Source organism: Lithobates pipiens, unplaced genomic scaffold, assembly GCF_037356315.1.
Source record: "Lithobates pipiens isolate NorthernLeopardFrog02 unplaced genomic scaffold, aLitPip1_a1.2 Scaffold_16, whole genome shotgun sequence".
NCBI lineage: Eukaryota > Metazoa > Chordata > Amphibia > Anura > Ranidae > Lithobates > Lithobates pipiens.
Window position 1 is genome coordinate 263,101,137 of NW_027507748.1, and position 20,400 is coordinate 263,121,536.

The window sequence follows — 20,400 nt, forward strand, 5'->3', positions numbered from 1 at the left end:
CTGCTAGTTTTTATTGGCTCAATGATTTTCCTACCGAGATACAAGTCAGTTTTTGGGCATCCCTTGCAACAAAAACCTAATTTTTGGTGAGATACTCGTAAAGGAAAGTCACATCTAAGGGGGTGCAGACCCTGACACTTTCTCCATTAGAACTGTAAGTGCAGCAGCTGATTGATATTAATCTGGCACTCTGATTCACATTCATTCTACACATGGACACAAATAAACAGATATTCAGAATAACAAACGTTAGGAATCTGCAGAAAAGTTTGTTTTAAAAAATCACCTAAATATGACTCTTTAACGACTTCCCACCCAGCCTATTGTCAAATAATGGCCGGGTGGCATATTCGTCATGCTGGGTAGACTTCCTATGGCCACCTCCCAGAACACGTCTCCCGTGCGGCCCTGGGGCCAGATACAGCCAATGACTGACCAGTGTACCAGCCCACTTCTGGTACAATGTGATCGGTGTAACCAATCACACTAGATCACATGACAATTGAAAACAATGGATGGCTTCCTTTCATACCATCCATTGTGTACAATTGTGTTAGTTGTGATTGATTACAGCGATCACATGGTACAGACAGGGCTAATCACAGCACATCTGTACCATGTGATTAGTTGTGGCCAATCACATCTAATCACAGCAAAACACACTGAATGATTCAGTTTCATACAGTAAAAATGGTTGCTTATACCAGTGAAATTCACTGGTATAAACAGTCATAATGTGTAAAAAAATTTTTTTAAATACCAATCACTGCCCCAAAGTAGCAGAGTGTTACTATGGTAACACTGTATTGCTCTGGTCACGGTGTGAAAAAAAATCGTACAAATTAAAAATAAATGTAATTAAAAAAGAAAGAATAGAAAAAAATATTATTCTCATAACCTCGCCCAATATATGATAACGCTGTACTGCAGTGGTCACAGTATGTAAAAATACATTTTTTTTTTTTATTTCCTAATTTTCTAAATTGTGACAAAAGTTAAACTTCCAAAAACTTGCCTTGAACTGTCTGCTTTGAAAAAAGGGGAAACCTAGTGGTGATTAAACACCACCAAAAGAAAGCTCTATTTGTGTTGAAAAAAATTATAAAAATGTAATTTGGGTACAGGGTTGCATAACCACGCAGTTGTCATTCAAAGTTCTGAAAATTGGCCTGGGCAGGAAAGGGGGTGAAAGAGCCTGGTATTGAAGTGTTTAAAGGGAAGATGTAGTGTATTTAAACTGAGCACATTCTCATTACAGGCATACCCCACTTTTAGTACACAATGGGGTTTATTTACTAAAGCTGGAAAGTGCAACATCAGGCTCACTTCTGCATAGAAACCAATGCGCTTCTAACCCCAGCTTGTTCAGTCAAGCTTTGGTAAAAAAAAAAAAATGGAAGCTCATTGGTTTCTATGCAGAAGTGAGCCTGATTTTGCACTTTGCAGCTTTAGTAAATAAACCCCATTGTGTACTTAAAAGTGGGGTATGCCTGTATTGTTAATATTGCAGTTGTTGTTCTAAATACTTTTGTTCTGTATTTTTGTTGGTAAATTTAAAGATTTGTGAATAATCCACAATTGCATGCTTTGTGTTCCATTCCAGTCACTAAGGTCCCTGCTTAATTGCTGACATAAGATATTATAAGAAGTACATTTTTTCAGTGGGTTGGCTGTTGGTCCTATGAGAAGGAACAGTTATGCCGCGTACACACGACCAGACTTAGGTCCGACAGACTTTCGACGGAGTTCTGACGGAGTTCTGACAGAGTTCTGACGGACTTTCCGAATGAACGGACTTGGCCACACACAATCACACCAAAGTCCGACGGATTCGAATGTGATGACGTACGACCAGACTAGAATAAGGAAGTTCATAGCCAGTAGCCAATAGCTGCCCTCGCATCGGTTTTTGTCCGTCGGACTAGCACACACACGAGCGGATTTCTCGGTAGGAACTGGGTCCGGCGGAGTTCTGGTGGAAAAATTTGAAACATGTTCCATTTCTAAAGTCTGTCAGACTTTTGCAAATCAAAAGTTCGCTGCAGCCCACACACGATCGAATAGTCTGCCGGAATTGTTCCGTCAGACCTTTGATTTTGAAAAGTCCGCTCGTGTGTACGCGGCATAAGCCATAACTGTTACGTAAACTAAAAATGCAATGAGCAAATATGGCTGCCCCCTTGTACATGTACATTATTACAAACTATACTTTGAAAAAATATTTTATAAATGTATACCTTAAACGATTTTATAAAAAATTCCTTTCAAGCTGATTTCCTTAATTTAGGTTTGAACTTTATTATCTGTAATCTTAGGATTGAGACCATGTTTTCCGTTTGTTTTATTTATTTATTTATTTATGTATTTGTTCATTATCTATTTAATTCACACCAAATTTACTTGTTTTGTTTTAAAGTTTACATTTTGAGGTGCCTCCAAGCTCGCACCCTCTTTACGGACATGGTGAATGTCGATGGCCTGGCTGTGAAGCTTTGTGTGAGGACATGGGACAGTTTATAAAGTTAGTACCAGCTATGTATTTGCGCTGTCCAATGTTCACAGAATATAAGAATAATATATGTATTATTAAAAATGGATAAGTGGAAGATGTTTTGTGTGCTTTGGTGCTCTCTGGGATTACTGGAAACCATGACAGTTGTCAGTAAGCCTACCCCCAAAATTCAGAGCTTTCTAATAAATTGGAGAAAAGCCAATGTAGCACCAATATTTAAAAAGGGCCCAAAATACATCCCTGGGAATTACAGACCAGTTAGCCTAACATCAATAGTATGTAAGCTCTTGGAGGGGATGATAAGGAACTATATACAATATTTTAGTAATGAGAATGGTATCATTAGCAGTAATCAGCCTGGATTCATGAAGAATCATTCTTGCCAAACCATCTATTAACCTTCTATGAGGAAGTGAGTTGCCATCTAAATAAAAGAAGGCCAGTAGATGTGGTGTATCTGGATTTTGCAAAAGCATTCTACACAGTTCCCCATAAACATTTACTGTACAAAATAAGGTCAGTTGGCATGGTCCATAGGGTGTGTACATGGATTAAAAACTGGCTACAAGGGCGAGTTCAGAGGGTGGTGATAAATGGGGAGTGCTTGGAATGGTCAGAGGTGGATAGTGGGGTCCCCCAGGGTTCTGCGCTGGGACTAATCCTGTTTAATTTGTTCATAAATAACCTGAACTGTTCAACTTCTGTATTTGCTGACGATACTAAGCTAAGCAGGCAATAACTTCTCCGCAGGATGTGGAAATCTTGCAAAAAGATCTGAACAAATTAATGGGGTGGGCAACTACATGGCAAATGAGGTTTAACGTAGAAAAATGTAAAATAATGCATTTGGGTGGCAAAAATATGAATGCAATCTATACGCTGGGGGAACACCTGCGGGGAATCTAGGATGGAAAAGGTCATAGTAGATGATCGGCTCAGCAATAGCATGCAATGCCAAGCTGCTGTTAACAAACCAAACAGAATATTGGCATGCATTAAAAAGGGGATCAACTCTAGAGATAAAATGATAATTCTCCCGCTCTACAAGACTCTGGTCCGGCTGCACCTAGAGTATGGTGTCCAGTTCTGGGCACCAGTCCTCAGGAAGGATGTGCTGGAACTGGAGAGAGTCCAGAGAAGGGCAACAACGCTAATAAAGGGTCTGGAGGATGTTAGTTATGAGGAGGAAAGGTTGCAAGCAGGAAACTTATTCTCTCTGGAGAAGAGATGCTTGAGAGGGGATATGATTTCAATCTACAATACAATACATAACTGTTGACCCTACAATAGGGATAAAACTTTTTTGCGGAAGGGAGTTTAACCACATGCAGACAAAGGCACGATGATATACGTCGGCACAATGGCACGGCTGGGCAAATGGGCGTACAGGTACATCCCCTTTAAATCGCGGCATTGTGGGCCATAAATAGATCCCCTATTTTGTAGACACTATAACTTTTGCGCAAACCAATCAATATACGCTTATTGCAATTTTCTTTTTTTTTTTTACCAAAAAGATGTAGAAGAATGCATATTGACCTAAACTGAGAAAGAAATTTGTTTTTTTAGATATTTATTGGGGATATTTATTATAGCAAAAAGTTAAAAAAATATATATTTTTTTAAATTGTCGCTCTTTTTGTTGTTTATAGCACAAAAAATAAAAACCGCAGAGGTGATCAAATACCACCAAAAGAAAGCTCTATTTGTGGGAAAAAAAAGGACTTCAATTTTGTTTGGGTGCAACATGGCATGACCGCACAATTGTCAGTTAATGCGACGCAGTGCCGAATCGCAAAAAGTGCTCTGGTCAGGAAGGGGGTAAATCCTTCCGAGGCTGTAGTGGTTAACAAGACACGTGGCCACTCATTAAAATTAGAAGAACAGAGGTATAACCTTAAACTACGTAGAGGGTTCTTTACTTTAAGAGCAGCAAGGATGTGGAATTCCCTTCCACACACAGTGGTATCTGCGGGGAACAACTATAGTTTCAAAAAACTATTAGATAAGCACCTGAACGACCACAACATACAGGGATATACAATGTAATACTGACATATAATCACACACATAGGTTGGACTTGGTGAACTTTTATCCTCACCTACTATGTAACTATGTAACTGACTTGTTAATTTTTCTAGTCCCCACTTGGCTGGCTTATATTCTACTTATTGGCCTTAAAATGGGTATGGGGCCCAGGTCCCACCCTGAGGGACATATATCAATATCACCAATTTGGAAAACCCCAAAAACGAAACAAGAAGTGCCCCCCCCTTACATACAAGACCACTTGGGTCTGTTAAGGCTTAAAATGAGAACCCCCACATAAAAAATACCGCCCCAAACTAAAAAAATATTGTGCCCCTCCCACACGCTAACAAACCCCTACCCAAACACACAGCAAGCCAGTCCATGAAAGGGGGGGATGCTTGGGGGCAGGAGGGGCTCTGGCACCCCAAAAGTCAACCATCTTGTTCCCATATTCAGGGGGACAATGGCCTCTTCCACAGAACCCTAGGTTTAACAAAATTTAGGTTTAGATTAACAAAACACACTTCACCTCTTCACCTTTAGTAGCCATGGGAGAAGTTGGGACTTTCCTTTGGCTTGCCTTGGAACCTCAGACTTCCACTGTGTTGCAGGTCAAGATATTGTACCAGTTTATTTGCTCCAGAGCATGGTACACATGTCCTATTAGTTGTCTTGAGGGGAACATCTAGGGAGCATCTATAAACAATGCATAATTCAGCCCAACTGCCATTTATTAACCACTGCAGCCCCAGACAATTTGGCTGGCCAAAGACCAGAACACTTTTTGCTATTCGGCACTGCGTCAGTTTAACTGACAATTGTGCAGTCGTGCGACGTGGCTCCCAAACAAATTTGACGTCTTTTTTTTTTTTCCCCCACAAATAGAGCTTTCTTTTGGTGGTATTTGATTACCTCTGCGTTTTTTTATTTTTTGCGCTATAAACAAAAAAAGACAAAATTTTGAAAAAAAACACATTATTTTGTAATATTTTTTATAATAAATATCCCCAAAAAATATATAAAAAAAAAATTTTTTCCTCAGTTTAGGCCGATATGCATTCTACATATTTTTGGTAAAAAAACGCAATAAGCGTTTATTGATTGGTTTGCGCAAAAGTTATAGCTTCTACAAAATAGGGGATAGTTTTATGGCATTTTTATTGATTCTTTTTTTTTTTTTTACTAGTAATGGCGGCAATCAGCAATTTTGATCATGACTGAGACATTATGGCGGACACATCGGACAATTTTGACACATTTTTGGGACCATTGGCATTAATACAGCAATCAATGCTAAAAAATTGCATTGATTACTGTAAAAATGTCACTGGCGGTGAAGGGGTTAACCACTAGGTGGTGCTGTAGGTGTTAAGTGTGTCCTAGGGAGTGATTCTAACTGTGGGGGGAAGGGGTTGTGTGTGACATGTCACTGATCACAGTTCACGATTACAGGGAGTAGCTGATCAGTGACAGTATCATTAGGCACAATACTAATGTAAACAAGCATCTCCCTGTTCTTCCTCCCCGTGAGACGATCGCGGGTGTCCCCACGGATATCGAATCCGCGGGAACAGCAATCACAGCCATGGAGCTCCCGGCAGGCGCGCGCTGGCTAGCCGCCTCCTAAAGGGTGCGTTAAGCCCCGTACACACTATCAGATTGTCTGCTGAGTTTTTCCTTCAGATTTACCAAAACCATGTAGTAGAAGGGCCTGCCTGATTGCATACACAATGAAACTCCTAAGGTTTGAGCTCATATTATATGGTTTTGGTAAATCTGAAGGAAAAACTCAGCAGACAATCTGATAGTGTGTACGGGGCTTTAATCTGCCTGTATGTGCCCTTCTGCCGCAGTATATCTGTGTGAGGTTGTCAGGAAGCAGTTAACTAAAGAGAACACTGATGATCTTTTTTACTGCCATTTCCCCACTCTACTTTGAAGAGTAAAACATATTAAAAATATTTAAATATGCTATTGATGTTTTTTGTATATTATTAATGGGTTACCAGTAAATATTGTCCAAAAAGCAGTTCATGATTCCCTGTGAGGGTGAATCTCTTCTTAAAGTGTTTTTAAAAGGAAAAATATAAATAAGGGGTAAGAACATTTTCAGCATGTGAATGAAATACTTGTTGACCTGTTTGAGCTGAAAAGAAAAAAATCCATCATGTAACATAGATGTAAAAAGGCAGACCTGTTTCGTGTCAAGTCTATGTGACGACCACGACTGCCCCATAGAAACAATGGAGAAATAAATGTAAGCACCAAAGGGCAGGAAGTGTGCTATTTGCAAGATTACAAGGGAAAAGAAAAAACGAATGCATCCACTATATCTAAAGGCCAATAAGCTGCCATATATTTAATTTTTATTTTTGGGATTAGATACAGTGTACTTTAAAGCTGCAACTGTTGATTCGATGTACTCATTCTTGTGCTCCCTTCTTTGGTTTCTTGCAAACAGCAATGCAAAGCTTATCACTACTTTAGCGAGTGTTTCTCCATGAAGATGCCTGGAAGGGCAAATCCATAGCTTCATGCTATTTTGCATGCATAGGTTTGCATCAGTTACACAGTCAAAGCTGTACATTGCAAATCTGTAGGTTGGACATGACACAGAACATTGCATTTTGGGGGCAAAGTAAATGTGTTTTTCTTGTCTTGTGTAGTTTTTCTAGAAAAAATATATGTATGAATTTTCTAATTTCAAACATTATTAAAACATAAATGTATTCATTTTCTTTATATACAACTTTTGTCCTTAAATGGAATTACAATAATTAGAATATGTTTAAATGGTACAGCAGTTAAAATAAAAACTGACGCTACATTTAAAAAAAATTTAAGTGGTTTGGATATACAACCGAAGCTTATCTCTCAATATACTGTACCCTTCCACATATATTCGTACATTCATTCATTCATTCACTGGTCATCAAACTTCACAGCAGGCTAGACCTGGCAGAGAAAGTTCTGCCTGTCTGCCTAAATTTAAATTTTCTCTACACCATAGGTGCACATTCAGTTGTTGAAGACTTGCATAATGCATAGCATAGCATATGTGCTGTAGACATTTACCAGGTGTGATCCTTACTAAATAAAGATACAGTAAAACCTTGGTTTGAGAGTACCTTGGTTTGAGAGCATCTTGCAAGACAAGCAAAATTATAAAATTTTGACCTGATAAACAAGCGATGACTTGATAGCGGCATGTCAAAAACAGTATAAAAGAGAATTGAGGCGTCTCTTAAGTGTAGCAATATGGTTACATTTAATGGAGGTTTAACATTTAGCAACTCACGTGGTTGATGTTTAAAACAGGCACATCTAAGTATGGCGGCATCTGGGGTTAAGCTGTCCACATAGACCATCCTTTGCACTGACATCAACGTCCTCTGTTCCACTCTGCACTCCACGAGCACTTCAAGCCTCGCTTTCAGAGCGCTCTACTGTGGGGTAGTCTTCTTGTTCATGATTGCAGACTGACAGCAGTGAGATCCAGCAGTGCAGAGGTTGGACTATGTGGACAGCTTTACCCTGGATGCTTGCATACTTAGATCTGTTTTAATCAACCATGTGAGTTGCTAAAGGTTGTACCTTCATTAAATGTAACCATGTCGCTACACTTAGAGGAGCCTCTCTTCTATTTTATACTCTGTAGTTCCTGCTGGATTTTGCATCTAATCCCCTTGTGGAGGATGCCATCAAATTGCTATAATATTTTTATATGGACTATAAACTGAAATGCCTATGAATAAATGGTTGTTGAATGAATCACCTGAGTTTCCATTATTTCTTATGGGGAAATTCGCTTTGATATACAAGTGCTTTGAATTACAAGCAAGCTTCCGGAACGAATGAGGAAAAACTTACAGAAGCAGACTATAGGCTGAGAAATGCTCATTATTATCATAAAACAAAGTGGCAAATGCATCCAGTTTATCAAACTAGCTGTACTAAAAAACATTTCTTAGAAACAAACAATCAGAGTACTTTACACTTATGTTATCTGCAGAAAGGTCCCGTCAGGATTAGAAATAGCAGCTACCACAATTTATTCCTTGAAGTTCAATGCCAGTATCAAAAATTCACCACTGTGAGGAGGAGGGTAACATTAACTACATTTTCTCAAGTTCTGGTGTTGCAACATACATCAGACTTCTTTTCAGCAACCCAGAATAGGAAGTCTTGACTGGACTCAAGACTATACCTTTTAACCTGATAATTCAAGCAAGGGTGGCTAGTATATATAAAAAATGCTGTTATGTTCTGTAACCATTTATGTGTGTCAATACCATATTTTTGCTTCAGAGGTAGATTTAAAGTGATACTAAAAGTCTCTCTCTCCTCATTGGCTCATTGATTTTGGCAGCAGCGGGAGCCAATGGTGCTTTGCTGCTGTCTCAACCAATGAGTCTCTTGTGCAACTTTGCTGGATCAAAAGGGAGCTCATCTAAGTGTTAGGGGGTTGCTGCACAAAGAAGTTTTTTTTTTTATCTTAATGCATAGAATGCATTGAGATAAAAAAAACTTCTGCCTTTGCAATCACTTTAAGGCATGAATAAATAATTTTCTCTATTCTACATTTTGCACATTTTATTGCCTTTCCGTGTACACATGCAACTTAGGTATCATGCACTTAGATTTTTTTGCATGTTTTTATTTAGAGACACTGGGGTTGATTTACTAAAAAGATAGTTGCAAGGGAACCTTGCAGGGTATTTTTTTTCTTAGATGATGTCATAAAATAAACACTTTGTATATAATATCCAATGACATTCTAAGAAAATTTTTAAAATTTGGTTTTCACATGATTAGATGATGGAAGTCAGCAAAAGCTTCACCTCATTCATGAAGCTAAAGAAAATTCCATAGCAAAGTGAGCGGTAGTTTATTATAGGCCCCACATTTTCGTTACAGTTTTTTTTCACTATTAGGCCCCTTTCACACAGGACGGCTCCGTGATGAACAGCCCCGTGAACATCCGCTTGCTCAGCGGGGATCGCTCTGTTGATCCCTGCTGAGCCGGCGGATGTCAGGGCGGTCCCTGCATACGGTGCAGGGACCGCCCTGTCAGATCTCCACTCTCCTCTATGGGGGATCGAATGAACATGGACTGTCTGTCAGTGTTCATCGGATCCGCTCTGCAGACGGAAAGAAAATAGCATGTGTGAAAGGGGCCTTAGTCTGACATTTTTGATAAGTGACCCCACAGATTCATTGGACTGTCATCAAGTATAAGGAGAATCTAAAATGGGCAGTGATATGACTGGCCAAGTGCTGGCAATGTTAGGTACAGTGATATTTTGTTATAAGTGGAACCACTGTTTAACAGTATTTACTCCTTTATATATGTGTGAACTATGCAGGCATCTGAATACAGAACACGCCTTGGATGACCGCAGCACGGCACAGTGTCGAGTACAGATGCAGGTGGTGCAGCAACTGGAAATACAGGTGAACAATTAATAACTTGTGATATATACTAACCATGGTGTCATGCATTTGTGAAAATAGTTCTCACTAAAAACTTATAAACATAGAGGTATGGTTATTAGAAATATTTTTTGTTTCCTACTGACAGTTTTATAAATCTGCATGTTCATATACTGTGATTATCCATGCACTGTGTGAACCTGCAAAGATGGCACCATTGATATAACTTTAATCTATAGACAGAATTTAGTTCATACGTTTTTCCACTTCTAGATGTTCCTAGCTTGTCTTCTGCGATCTGATTAAGATTTAGGTTTAGAGACACGCCTGGTGTAGAAGTTACAACCAAGGTTGGTTTTTAAGTTTGAGGTCAAACTGAGTCACAACGATCTGAAAGCACCAAAAAGGCTCTCTCCTGAAGCTGATCCCTGGTTTTTGTCCTGCACACACTTAACCTCCCTGGCGGTATTCCAGAGTGTGGCTTGGGGTTAAATTTCAGTACCATTAGTGGTAGCCTGAGCCACGCTCGTGATTGCATTGCAGAATCCTGGTATAGCGGACTTATTTTGTAACCAGGATCCTGCGATGTCCCTTTGCCGGATCATCCGCCCGATGCTCTGTGTTCCGGGCTTCGTTCCCTGCGAGCATCGTGAAGCATGGGGGCAGAGACCGGCGGCAAATTCAAAAAGTACAAAAAACATAACACATATAGTACACTGAAGTCTTACAGATTACATTACTGGGCCTCTAGACGCCCCTCTGTGTATAGTAATTTAGAGGCAGGAGAGTTAACAAAAAAAATCACTTGTGTATTCAAGAGAGGAGCATTTGAGCAAAAAAAGTGCCCAACACGCCTAAACGCATGTAAACGTGCTTTAACGTTAGGCATGTTCAGAGCTTGGGCATTCATTAATTTCAATAGCAAGAGTAAATAAATATTTACACACTATATATATATATATATATATATATATATATATATATATATATATAATATAACACCAAACTGACTAACACGTCTGATCGCATTGACGCACAACTTACAAACACAACTTAACTTACTAAATTCCTACTAAGTCTAAAATCTAAAATAGTATCAAGTTAAAGGACAGGTACAGCCAAAGTTAATTTTTCTGTACTTCTCCTGTGGATCACAGGAGTGCAGTTCATTCTGCACTACTGTGATTTGTTTTGAGCTGACAGCTGTCGGCTGATATCACAGAGCCAGTCCAGGCTCAGGAAAAATCACGACCAAATGGAGGGTGGAGAGCAGACAACAATGACTGACAGACAAGGCGATGTTTGATCGCTCGGTTTTCAGCCTTAGAGCCGGCTGGAATAAATACAGCATCCAACTAGGTAAGTATGATTCTGAAATAACATCAATTCCCAATTTCATTTTTAATTATGCCTTTTTGCAAAATGGTGAAAAATCGAAAGAACTCAAAACTGTAAATACACAAATTATGCTAAAAATTGGGAGGTTGGCTTCGCACCTACAGTGAGGGGAAAAAGCATTTGATCCCCTGCTGATTTTACACGTTTGCCCACTGGCAAAGAAATGATCAGGCTATAAAATTAATGGTAGGTTTATTTTAACAGTGAGATAACAAAACAACAAAATAACAACAAAAATATCCAGAAAAAACTCATTTCAAAAAAGTTATAAATTGATTTGCATTTTAATGATTGAAATAAGTGTTTGATCCCCCTAATCAATTAGCAAGATTTATGGCTCCCAGGTGTCTTCTATACAGATAACAAGCTGAGATTAGGAGCACTCTCTTAAAGGAAGTGCTCATAATCTCAGATTGTTACCTGTATAAAAGACACCCATCCACAGAAGCAATCCGTCAATCAGATTCCAATCTCATCACCATGGCCAAGACCAAAGAGCTGTGTAAGGATGTCAGGGACAAGAGGGTGACAACAGTTGGTGCGATTATACGCAAATTAAAGAAACACAAAATAACTGTCAATCTCCCTCGGTCTGGGGCTCATGCAAGATCTCAACTCGTGGAGTTTCAATGATCATGAGAAATCAGCCCAGAACTACATGGTAGAATCTTGTCAATGATCTCAAGGCAGCTGGGACCATAGTCACCAAGAAAGCAATTGGTAACACTATGCCGTGAAGGACAGAAATCCTGCAGCGCCCCGCAAGGTCCCCCTGAAGTTTTTTAATGAACGTCTGAATGATTCAGAGGAGAACTAGTTGAAAGTGTTGTGGTCAGATGAGACCAAAATTAAGCTCTTTGGCTTCAACTCAACTCGCCGTGTTTGGAGGAGGAGGAATGCTGCCTGTGACCCCAAGAACACCATCCCCACTTTCAAACATGGAGTTGGAAACATTATGCTTTGGGGGTATTTTTCTGCTAAGGGGACAGGACAACCTCACCGCATCAAAGGGACGATGGACGGGACCATGTACCATAAAATCTTGGGTGAGAACCTCCTTCCCTCAGTCAGGGCATTGAAAATGGGTCGTGGATGGGTCTTCCAGCATGACAATGACCCAAAACACACAGCCAAGGCAACAAAGGAGTGGCTCAAGAAGAAGCACATTAAAGTCCTGGATTGGCCTAGCCAGTCTCCAGACCTTAACCCCATAGAAAATATGTGGCGGAAGCTGAAGGTTTTAGTTACCAAATGCCAGCCTCAAAACCTTAACTGGTTCCTGACCGGTGCACGCCCATGTACGTCTGCAGAATAGCATGGACAGGCAAATGGATGTACAGGTACGTCCCTTTAAATTTTCCGCCGTGCCATCGCATGCGCGCGCCGGCTAGGACCTCCGTGAATCGTCTCACGGGGAGGAAGAACGGGGATATGCTAATTTAAACAAGCATCTCCCCGAGCTGCCTAGTGACAGTGTCACTGATCTCTGCTCCCTGTGATCGGGAGCAGAGATCAGTGACATGTCACAAGTAGCCACGCCCACCCCACAGTTAGAAACACGCCCCAGGACACACTTAACCCTTACCCTGCCCCCTAGCGGTTAACCCCTTCACTGCCCATGTCATTTACACAGGAATCATTGCATTTGTATAGCATTGATTGCTGTATAAATTACAATGGTCCCAAAAATGTGTCAAAAATGTCTGATGTGTCTGCCGTAATGTCACAGTCACGATAAAAATCGCAGATCGCCGCCATTAGTAGTAAAAAAAAAATATTAATAAAAATGCCATAAAACTATCCCCTATTTTGTAAACGCTATAACTTTTGCGAAAATCAATCAATAAACGCTTATTACAAAAAAAATTTTACCATACGTATCGGCCTAAACTGAGGGAAAAAAATGTTTTTTTTTTATATATATATTTTTGGGGGATATTTATTATAATGTATGTGGAAAAAAGTTGCGCTGCTAATAAATGTGAACAAATAATAAATCAGCAGCTAGCATCAACAATATAGTGGATTGTGAAATAAAATGAAAAATATAAAATGCCGCGCTATAAGAAGAAAAATAAATGTATGAAAATCCCAGGAGTCACCTCATGAGATGAGTGCTAAATTAGTGACTACCAGCAGTATACAAGTGCACAGCAAATATACAAATACTTCTAAGGCCCCTTTCACACGGGACAGATCCGTAATGATCCGCCCCGTGATGATCCGCTTGCTCAGCGGGGATTGCTCCGTTTATGCCCGCTGAGCCGGCAGATGAGAGAGCGGTCCCTGCCAGATCTCCGCTCTCCTCTATGGGGGATCGGATGAACACCGTCTGTCTGTGTTCATCCAATCCACTCTGCAGATGGATAGAAAAATAGGATTTAACTCTGTCTGCAAAATTGGACCATAGCGGAGACGGACGATATCAGGTGTCTGCGGATGTTCAATCGCAGACACCTGCTATCCCATAGGAATGCATGTATGTCCGTATTTCATCCGCAAATGGATGGATGGAATACGGACATACGGTCCGCATGTGTGAAAGGGGCCGTAAGGAAGTTCCTGGAGCAATACCCCCAGGGATAAGGAATGCACAGGTGTCTGCTGATTAATGTGAACCAGTAAGGCTGGGTTCACACTTCTGCGGCTGGGAGACCCGGATGTGATTCGCACCGCACTGCAGTGCAAATCACATCCGATCTCTGAGTTCAGCCATACAGATAGTATGGCTGAATTCGCATCACACCCGCTCCAAACTCGCACAGGACCCTTTTTTTGGTCCGCAGCAGAATCGGATCGCATGGGCGTTCACACCATGCGATCCGATTCCTGTCCGAGTTTGCAGATAGCACTGCGATATGCGAACTGATCTGGGGGTGTCATTAAGGTTTCACTGACACTCCCAGCAGTCCGCATAGGGCAGTGTGAACTGCCAGCGGGAGGCATGCGATGCGGGAACCCGCCGCGGATTTCGCGGCGTTCCCACATCGCTTCAGTGTGAACCCAGCCTAACATAGAAGTCTGCAACAAAGTGTATCAATATAAAACAAATACTGCTGTGATGTGACCAAATAAGACAATCTTTGCACACAAACCAGCCCAAAAAAAATGATCTGTGAAGATCAATATGTGACAAATACTTCTACAGTATAGCCAAGTAAAAAAAAAAAGTCTTTGTGAAAAGAAATCAAACAAGGACAGTCTGTGAAAAACGAATCACTGTGGCTGGAAGCTCCTCCCTCAGATGTTATATGATCCTATTACAAGAAAAAAAAAGGGGTGACACTTCTTCAGAAGTGATGATTGAAACCATGTGGGTGCAACAACAAACAGATTGAATACGCTTACCACAGATGGTGGACACACACGCCGTATAGCGGTGGGTCAAACGAGCCTTTGAGTCATCCACTCCAGTGGATCTTAACTGGGAAATGTTGGTGTGATGGTATACCTTGGCCACATCTCTAAACACAACCGGTACCTGAAATCCTGGCAGGTGAACGTACCTGCATGCAAAGGTGATCACCAGCTGGTGATCGCAGACTGCAGATCGTTACAGCTGGTGATCACCTTTGCATGCAGACATGTTCACCTGCCAGGATTTCATGTGTCAGTTGTGTTTCAAGATGTGGCCAAGGTATACCATCACACCATCATTTCCCAGTTAAGATCCACTGGAGTGGATGACTCAAAGGCTCGTTTGACTCACTGCTATACGGCGTGTGTGTCCACCATCTGTGGTAAGTGTATTCAATGTGTTTGTTGTCACTCCCACATGATTTCATTTATCATCACTTCTGAAGAATCGTCACCCCTTTTTTCCTTGTAATAGGATATTTATGTAAAATGTAAAAAATAATGCATTTTTTTCAAAATTGTCGCTCTTTCTTTTGTTTATAGCACAAAAAATAAAAACCACAGGGGTGATCAAATACCACCAAAAGAAAGCTCTATTTGTGGGGAAAAAAAAAGGACATCAATTTTGTTTGGGAGCCAGTTAAAGCGACGCAGTGCCGAATCGCAAAAAGTGCTCTGGTCAGGAAGGGGGTAAAATCTTCCGGGGCTGAAGCTTGGAGAGGATCTGCAAAGGGGAGTGGGACAAATTCCTGGTGACCAGCTACAAGAAATGCCTGACCTCTGTGATTGCCAACAGGGGTTTTGCCACCAAGTACTAAGTCATGTTTTGCGAAGGGATCAAATATTTATTTCACTCATTAAAATGCACATCAAATTATAACTTTTTCTGGATAATTTGTTGTTATTCTGTCTCTCACTGTTAAAATAAACCTACCATTAAAATTATAGACTGATCATTTCTTTGTCAGTGGCAAACGTACAAAATCAGCAGAAGATCAAATATTTTTTTTCCCTTACTGTAAGGGCTGTGATAATGCCTGATCTGCAGTGCAATGCACTGGTTTGTATAGTGTTAAAATGATGCAGAACACCAAGTTATTGCACCACAGTGCATTACAATGCCTGGAAATGTGTCACAACGTACTGGTGCAGTAGCATTGAGTGAATGTAATTTTGAAAAAGTTTAAAAAAATGAAACAAAATTAAGCACTGCAGTGCACTGTAATGATGCACTGCAGAACTTGGGTAAAATGTACATCAGGGCCACTATGTTTGTGGTACACAGGTATGTTGTGTTTTGTGTGAGTAGTTTGTGTGTGGGGGGTGTTTTTGGCCTCATTCATACATCTGCAAAGGGCTGTACAGCATCAAAAAAGGAGTGCATTTCTGTGCCTGGGATGTCGCAGGATTTTGCGTACAGCCACAGGCAGCAGCTGAGCAGTTACACGATATGAGTGTCCCAGTTTTCATCCAAGACATATGGCTACATGCGTACAGCCATGGCATCAGCCTGGCATTGATTTTTACAGGATGCTTCCGGTGGCTGTAAGCAAACACTGGTGACAAAATGTTCTAAATGTAAATGGGGATTTATTTTTGTTTTCTTTCTTTTTCACTTTTTACTTTTTTTTTCTTAGTCCTGTTGGGGAAGGGGGAATTCCCAGGATGAGGGAAGGTCTAAACAGGCTTTTGATCTTTCAGTTTTTTGATAGAGAAAGAGATTACAGCGGACCTTCAGTTATTTTCCAATCTATTAAATCCTCTGCCAGTAAATACCTTATACAGCCCACTTCCTGTTTCTTGTCTGGTCATTAGCCTAGGCTTATGACATCATGCACAGCTCTCTTGAGAGTTTGCCCGGAAGGGGGGGGGGGTGAGTTATAAGTGGGCAAATGAGAGCTGTAGAGCTGGAGGTGTGCCTCTGTATGTCTGTGTAAATCCAGGAAGTGAAAAGGCAGCAGCTTCAGCTGCCCACAGTTGAAATGGATGCAGCTAGACTTAGGGGAGGGAGATTTCTGCAGCATATTTGGCAAGTACAGAATCACAGTATATATAAAATAATATGCAAAGTGGTTGTAGGGAAGTTTCAGAATGGCAAATATGTTTTTATTATAATTTATGTCAGCAGACTGCAGTTCCTCTTTACAGGAACACAGATTTCTTAATCTCTTTCTCCTCTGCAGCTGCACTCAATGAATGAACAGGAAGTGATCTGTAGCGAGGCTTCCTGTTCATTCTCAAACTGGAAGACATAGTAAATAATGTTTACTTCTGATTCAATTATAAATGGAGGGATCAGAACTGATACTTTCATTAAAGTGTCAGTAAGCACGAGAGACCCCTTTTTCTACCCCCCCCCCCCCCGTCTATCATGTCACATCAATCTTGTTTGCCGACTGACAAGCAGTAGGAAGGGAGAGGAGTAAAAGTGTGGAGTTATGGGGGAAAGCAGGGGAAGATAAGCAGGCACACAGGAGCATAGCCTGCAGCATGCAGCAGGGGTAACACATGGATCAGTGTGGGCAGTGGACTAGTGGGGGCGGGGGGGGTCACATTTTTAATGAATGGCTTTGGTTAGTGGCTTCTCAGCCACTGATATCAGCTATTCTATAATTCACAGCAGGGGAGCAACCTTGAGCTCAAAACAGAAGGGTGAATGCAGTGCATTCTGACCTGGCCAGCTGGTAGAAGTTCTGTTGTGCCTTATGCCTTACGTCACTGCCATCTAAAGGTTGTCTGATATCTTTAAGCTGGTAGCTAGCTTTTTATCTCCTGTTGCGGTTCCATAAACCTAAATTAAATGGCAGTTACCCCAACAATTTTGGTGAAAAACAAAATTTGCAAAATCAAGTTTGGCAAAATGTTCTCATTAGTTTGTATGTTCTGAAAATGTACTCATCCCTTTTAGGGGACCCTCAAAAACAGTACATTTTCTGACAAAACATGCTTAAGTAACAGCTATCAGATAGTGAGTATCTTGTTATGTGTAGACGTCTAGAGGGCATGAGCATAGAATCAAAAATAACCAAGTTGTAGCATTCATTATTTTTCTTGGAATTCTTATCTATCTCTATGCATTAAAACTGTATTAGGCTAACAAAAGATTTATGTTCTAGCTGGCAAAAGAAAGTGAACGGCTGCAAGCCATGATGACACATTTACATATGAGACCGTCCGAACCAAAACCCTTCAGTCAACCAGTGAGTTATCAAAGAGCCTGTCTTCTCAAGATTGCCTACGTGGATGCTCATAACTTTCCTTTGACACCTTTTCATTATCTCTCAGCTTAACCTGGTTTCCAGTGCATCTCTCAACAAAATGTCCCCAGACATCTACCCAGATGGCTTGCAACAACCCCCAACATCAGCAACAGCACCCATCACCCCAGTGAGAGCTGGCACATCTGTGATTAGTTCTTCAAGCCTATCTAGCATTGGTCCTGTGCGAAGAAGGATAGTGGACAAATTCTGTACACCAATTTCTTCAGGTGAACACTACTACGCCCTTATTTTTTAGTCACAGTTAAATATTGTTAAAGTAGTACTAGAGTTTGCTAACATTTACAGTTACTTAAAGTATAACTAAAGGCAAAACTTTTTTTGTTTTGTTTTGTTTTTAATACCTTCTTTGCCCCCGTTAACGAGATTCACCCTCTCTATTTGTCCCTTTTTTTCCGTTATCATAAAAAATGACAGTAAAATAAAATATTGAATTTTGGGTTGTCCCCAGAAAAATAATAGAGGGGAAATCTTCCAATGGAAACACTAGTGCTGATGACCTGGGGTTCCCCAGGAGATTCCTTTTAATTTTCACAAATTTTCTTCCACTTCCTGTTGTGGCTATGGGACAAAGAGGGCAAAAATAAATCTTACAGAGGTTATAAGCCTCCCGTACCCTATCCAAAATGGAAAAAAAAAATTGCCTATAGTTCTACTTTAAAGAGAAACTCCAAATTAAGCTTTTGTTTGAGATAAAATGGGGAAGAGTGAGATCTTCTGTCAAACTTTAATTTCTGTCTATATTTCTATTAGAGGGATATCCTCACAGAAATGTCCATTATTACTTTTTTTTTTCTGCAGAAAAAATGGAAATTAAATTTTTTTTATTATTATTATTTTTTTTAAATGTAGTCTTTTATAAATTGAAAGCCATTTTGTTTACACTGGGAATGTGAAATGCAGTGTATATAAAAGTATTATGCTTAAAATAAAAGTACAGCTTACTCAGCAAATAAACTAAACTTGTTTTTTAAATTTTTATTTTTTTATTACAAATGGAATAACAAGGACTGTATATGTTAAGAACATTTCAACTTTACATGAAAACAGGTAACCACCCCCTTTCCCTGGTAATAATGTAAAAGATTCCTGCCAAGATGCATTTTCACTTATTGACAATGCTGATCCAGAAGCATATATTGCTCCTACAGGAGCTTAATGAATGTTCTGATTTCCAGGTGTCATTTTACCTACAAAGGCATTGTGTATTTTTGGGAGGCAGTGGTTTGAAACACTTCCTTACCTGAAGATGCTGCTGGTGAAGAAAAACTTTGTGATGATCCAGAAGCAACAGAAAGGGTGTTTCTGGAATGAGAACACTAGAGGGAAAAGCTACTTGCACTACTCTAGAAAGTTTTTTTTTTTTTATGTTAGGGCACCTCTGCCATGCAATGCAAGGATGTGTTTTGTCATCCTTGTAGTATATGGAAAATAATATTTTTTTGCTCACAAAATTTGCAAATTCCAGGAAATGTTTCCAAACTCTAGATGCTGGTCTCACCATTAAAGGTTAAAAAAGATTAACTATATTGTCAAACAAATGTACTCTCTTACCTGTCAATTAAGGCCGGAGAGGACAGGAACTATCATCTACTGTATTCCAACAATCACCCATCTGTAGGAGTCACAAGATGGAGTAAACTAAGCTAAGTAAACTGGGGCCTTTCCCCTGCAGTGCCCCTAGTGGCAGAAATGCATATTTCTCTTGTTTGAGAACTGCATTGAGAAGCACAGTGTAAATTTCTTTCCAGTATTTGCTTGTCTTCAGCTGAGAGAACTACAAAAAGTTTCAGAATACTTTCATTAAGGTCTTCATGTTATATAATTTGAAAAGTTTGAATACCATGTCATAGATATATTATTTTAAAATAACATTCCACATTTTTGTTTCCAATTTTTCCAGAAAAAACCCTAAAATAAAACAGTTTTTGTCCCAATTTTTCAGTTTATTTTCCAGGCCTTTCCATTTCCAGTACTGTGTTGTATGAGGCCTAATGCTAGTCAAATAGATGGTTTAAATTACGGTATAACACTTCACATGGTTTAAAGTTGGGCCTGAAATCAAAAACGAAGAGCTAAATAAACTGGTGAAATACGTATACGATTGCTGTATTACTTGCCAAAGGATTTCTGTCTATTAATTCTTGATAGTTGCACAGCCCTGTCAGACCACACAGCCAGCCTGCAAAGCTCATTTGCCTTTCCTGCAGTTAAATAAAACAATTGTGTTTTGTCCCTACCCCAGCCTGTGAATGGAAGGTGAAGGAATGAAGGAAAAGCAGTGGTGAGCAAATTTCTCTATCACTCTGCTCCTGCAAACATGCTATTTGTTAACATATGAGTACTGCAGTACAGCTGGTTTGCTGTTTCTCCCTCTCGCAATGAAACCC

General features: G+C 40.1%; 1 protein-coding gene across 3 annotated transcripts in view; it reads left to right on the top strand.

Annotated features, from left to right (window-relative positions):
- FOXP4 (forkhead box P4) overlaps positions 1-20,400 on the top strand; it is a 123,566-nt gene that overhangs the window by 85,662 nt on the left and 17,504 nt on the right. The window contains exons 8-12 of one of the 3 annotated variants that reach the window (XM_077481361.1): positions 2,417-2,521; positions 9,896-9,998; positions 17,849-17,932; positions 18,018-18,219; positions 19,019-19,060. In XM_077481361.1, the coding sequence (XP_077337487.1) occupies positions 2,417-2,521; positions 9,896-9,998; positions 17,849-17,932; positions 18,018-18,219; positions 19,019-19,060 (536 nt within the window). The remainder of the gene's footprint in view (positions 1-2,416; positions 2,522-9,895; positions 9,999-17,848; positions 17,933-18,017; positions 18,220-19,018; positions 19,061-20,400) is intronic. The other 2 variants (XM_077481362.1, XM_077481363.1) reach the window with 2 other exon arrangements.